We start from the raw sequence: 4,568 nt of genomic DNA, 5'->3' as shown, positions 1-4,568 counted from the left end.
AGGCGCAGCGGAGATAATCTGTTTTGGTACATTCGTTGTAGTACTCTGGTACATTCGTTGTCGTTTATAAACGCCGTTTATAAAAATTTATCAAGTAAAACAGGGAAGTTTTTTATATCTCAATCTAAAATTTCGCGCAACGCAGATATCGCTGAATTTATTATACCCTTCTAGCGTTACTAGTAACCGTCTAATGATTCCTATGGTAGCTACTCCGTATTTCAGTATCACCTGGACGTTGCGATCACAACATTCGATGATTACTGGTTACGGAGTGTCTGTTCCGTTCTGCAGCTGTGCGCACGACCTGGCACAGTAAGTGTGGCGTAGTGCAGTGGCACTGACGTCACGAGAATGTTGTGTCCTCTGTGACCTCTATGTAGTGTGTTGTCCAGCATGGCAACTGCGGTTGCAGTGTGCCACTGTTGTCCTGATGACAACAATCAGTTGGTTGTTTGCGCCCTCAGTGGCGGTTCATAATAAATACATTATGCCGCCACCTTCAAGTCGTGACAGTAAGTAACTGAAATCTGCGAACCCATCAATGTGCATTCTTCCCTTTCTTTAGGCGCCGTCAAATATCTCGACAAGCTAGTACATAATTCTAATTATAAAACTTTGTATTCTGTGTTAAGCGAATGTATTCTGTGTTAAGCGCTAGTAAAAAATGCGGTGCCTGTGCGTTCACCACCACCAAAATAAAAATGCACATGCATAATTTCCAGATTTAAAATTATACAAATGTTGGCTAAAAAAGCGACGACAAAGATCTTGCTGGAGAACACCTTGAACACCTTCATATCTGAGATTATGGGAATCTGGGTTCTATGGCGTCACCTTCATATCTCGCTTGCAGGATAATACATGGCTGCTGTTTACGATTTTGTTGTCAGCCTGAGATTTTAAGTTTTCGAACATAAGAACTTGGGATTGTTTTTTCCGGCAAAATTAAGTAAGTACTCGTATGGTTAATGTATGTTTCATTGTTGATACGCGTAAGTTTCTGGATAGATTGACCACATAACTACAGTACTGTAATGATTTTCGGTCCAGCACTTATAACGTAACGTATGGCATGTGTCTAAAGATCCGAATATTATTACAGAAATATATTTTTACCGGCAAACCCTTGCCAGTTGTCGGTAATACCGTAATAGGTATATGTACCGTATATAAGGGGAAAAACTTAGCGCCTTCCATCGTTCCCCTGTACTGCTGCCGTCAGCCGCCTGGGGTGTGACGTAATACGGCATTACATATGGTTAAATCTGGCGCTGCCGTAAGCGCCATGTTCAGCAACAACGTCAAACTCCAGCCGGGTGACGGCAGCAGTACAGGGTAACGGTGGAAGACGCTTAGTTTTTCCCCCTGTATACTGTGCGCCCTGTTACAATAAGAGCGCTTTTATTAACAACACACAACAGATGTTATAAGTAATACCTTAGCAACGTAGTAGCCCCGGGACCGAAAAGCATGCCTTCTGAAGAAGTATATTGAAGAAAGTGCTGTACTCGTACTAAGTGCTGTGATACGGAAGAATGTGGAACCCAACCCCTTTTCTGGAATTTATTTATGGTTATCGATTCCGTTGTTTGACAAAAAATTATTATTAAATTAAGCATGTTTCTCGTTAAACATTATGATTAAGGTGGTCCTTTTCTTTTGCGTAGCAGTTTTAAGTCTTGGTGCACCGAAAGTTTGAACACAAAATCATAAACAAACTTTGCTGAATGGTTAGGGATATGCAAGTCAGTACAAGCCTGTCGAAACTGAAACCATGATTGCCGAAGTCTGGCCCGAAGGCGATGCTCAACGACTGTCCCAAACAGTAAAGGTCAGGGCAACTGACTTCTGTTTTACTTCTGCGTCATTTTATAAAATCCAGTGGTTGACCTGTTGTCTGCAAATCGCCGACTCCCGGATATCCCTGTTTCCGCTAATCAACGACGTCTGCTGAAAGAACTCGGACTGTCGTGACGAAGAAAACATGTGCCTGCGGCTGAAACTGATTCCATTGTTCCAGGACGGTACACGCAGCAATCCGCCGATAGACGACATCGTCACTCGGAAAGGAACTACATTAGTCCCTGCTCCCGTATCAGCGGCATATACAGCACCCTTAAAACAAAGATTGCCGAAAAAATACAGCTGCTTCTGGTTGACTGCACAAGCATTTTTTCTACGGTCCAGGTAATAAGACATCGACAATTCAACGTTATCATCATTGCGACGGCTTTTGTGACCTTTAGCACAGATATTTTTCTTTGGTGGGACTGATACGCCGGAAGAACACAAACAATACACGCAGCATTACCAAAAGCTGATGCAGAAATGTGCCGCCACTGAGGAATCGCTGCTGTACGAGCCGCAGCACCGAGACCAAACAATGCCGAACCTTGGAAGCGCTGGTAGCTAAAGAACTGGAAATAGTACCGCAGCGTCTAATGGACATCATCATCACAGTCTTGGCCGAGAGGCTGGAGAAACACGCAAACCGCTATCAAAGCGCGAGCAGCTGTTCTAACGCGTTTGGATTTTGTCACAATGAATATGAATTTCTACGGGAAATTAGCTGAAGCGGATGCGATGTGGTGTCCAGAAGAAGAGTTGTGCACCAACTTGGACGGCAGCTTGAATACGTAAGTCGATCACACATCGCCAGGCTCGCAATCTTTTTGATAATACGCTAATTAAAGCTTACACTCTCTTCAGCTCTCTTTGGCTGATAGATGCGTTATCATTAATTTTTTGACCCGAGAGTTGTTTTGGAAACTTTTCTGTCTATCCTCAACAAATCAAGCAAGTCTAACAAATTTTCAAATAATTATAATAATATTAATCTTGTGACAGTTTTTTTCTATTTAGCGCAGTTTCAAACGGCTGCCGCTTCGCTCGGTTGCCTTCGCCCCGAACAAGCTACCCCACCATCGCTCTCCGTTTACGTGAAGCTCCAGCCTCCAAAGACTTCATTCATCCGGTAAAACCGGAAATCTCACCCTTTGCCGCAGTGGCTACCAACATTGAACCTACAGTTGGAGTACAGCTTATTTATTTGTGAGTTATCGCCGATTGCAGGAAACGCTACTGGGAGTACACCCTCTCAAAGGTGACGCTGACCTTCCTGTCCAAATTCATACGGTGCACCGATGCTTTTTTACCGAGAATGCGATAGGATTCCACCAAACGACATTAAACGACCGCTCATGCCGCCGCCATCGTAGCTCGAGCACCCTCGGCGCTTGGGGATACACCAGCGATGTAGCGGCGGCCTCGAGCACCGTCGGCGCATGGGGATATGGGCGAACTTAATCCCGGACCAGCGCTGGACACCAGCGGCGGCAGATTAGTTACCAGCTGGTGTTGATCTTGCCTGTAAGAAACTGAGAATACTACACTAGCGCATGTGGACCTAAACGAGATACGGCATGCCGGACTCCGAGAGTTCCTGCACTTCTACCGCCAGATGTAATTAACCCGGGTTTATTTTGCCGTGGAAGAGGAGGAAGAGCAACACAGTACAGAAATCGCAGCATCGCAGCAACAACAACTACTTAAACTGGAAGCGGTAGGCTTGATGCAACTTTGTGAACGTTTTTGAAGTGGTGTGCTGGTGTGCTTGGTATTTATTTCAGAGACTTTTAATTTGTTACGTAACCTACGTCATTTATTTTGTCTCAAGGTCGCAAAATATTGGCTTTTTGGTGATAGCAATGTCGAATAAATTTGGCTTCACACAGTTTATTAAGTACTGTAACTCTGGCATACAAGTGATACAACGATGACATGACTTCTTCATAGATTAAAATCAACATTGATAAATTTCAGTAGTAATCTCAAGCAGAACTGCATAATTTAATATTAAGCCCTAACTTAATAGCTGATAACTTGGTAGGACATGCACGTGCATGTCCATGTCGGTAGGACATGCACGTGCATGTCCACCCAAATTCGTGGACATGCACGAAGACTTTCGCTTTCGCTCCCTCCCCCAGACACGTGTTTGCTTCGCTTTATGACGTTTTGTAGCCAGAAGATTTGCGTACACTGGCGTGAAAACCGTTTGTCCGCGCAACATCCGGTTCGGGAGTTATGGCTGTTAGAAAATTCCAACAAGTTTAAATGCGTTCAGGTGTACCAAAAGTCTCATTATCGACCGATCTCCCTCAAATTTTGCAACCAAATGCATGTAACCATGAAAATCGTTTCTGCATCGATCCAAACTTCCATGATTTTTTTCAAATTTTAAAATGAATTTTAAAATGTTTGAAATTCATTTTAAAATTTGAAAAACATGCTAGAACAGTGGATCGGTTTAAAAACGTTCTTCGTGGTTATGTGCATCTACAGGCAAAATTCGAGGGAGATCGGTCCATAATGAGGCTTTTGGTACACCTGAACGCATTTAAACTTCTAGGAATTTTCTAACAGCCATAACTCCCGAACCTGATGTTGCGCGCACAAACGGTTTTCACGCCAGTGTATACAGATCTTCTGGCTACAGAATGTCATGAACCGAAAAAAAAGTGTTTGGGAGTGCGCGAAAGTAAAAGTTTTCGTGCATGTACTCG

The 4,568-nt window shown here is 43.6% G+C and overlaps 1 protein-coding gene across 2 annotated transcripts; it reads left to right on the top strand.

The window, feature by feature from the left end:
- The first annotated feature begins 818 nt into the window (after window positions 1-818).
- LOC129593075 (uncharacterized) lies at window positions 819-3,730 on the top strand. 2 transcript variants are annotated; one of them, XR_008691057.1, is made up of 4 exons: window positions 819-952; window positions 1,739-2,190; window positions 2,250-2,639; window positions 2,866-3,730. XR_008691057.1 is itself a non-coding variant. In XM_055489261.1 (4 exons), exons 2-4 carry the CDS (start codon window positions 2,545-2,547, stop codon window positions 3,307-3,309), a joined length of 441 nt encoding a protein of 146 aa, XP_055345236.1. In that variant the 5' UTR covers window positions 1,516-2,190; window positions 2,250-2,544; the 3' UTR covers window positions 3,310-3,730. The 2 variants fall into 2 exon arrangements, 1 of the variants encoding a protein (XP_055345236.1); XM_055489261.1 differs by lacking the exon at window positions 819-952 and having other exon boundaries at window positions 1,516-2,190; window positions 2,866-2,977; window positions 3,076-3,730.
- The last annotated feature ends 838 nt before the right edge of the window (window positions 3,731-4,568 follow it).

Source organism: Paramacrobiotus metropolitanus, unplaced genomic scaffold, assembly GCF_019649055.1.
Source record: "Paramacrobiotus metropolitanus isolate TYO unplaced genomic scaffold, Prichtersi_v1.0 Parri_scaffold0000059, whole genome shotgun sequence".
Classification (NCBI taxonomy): Eukaryota; Metazoa; Tardigrada; class Eutardigrada; order Parachela; family Macrobiotidae; genus Paramacrobiotus; species Paramacrobiotus metropolitanus.
The sequence above is the reverse complement of the archived record's forward strand: the minus strand, read 5'-3'. Positions and strand labels throughout refer to the sequence as shown.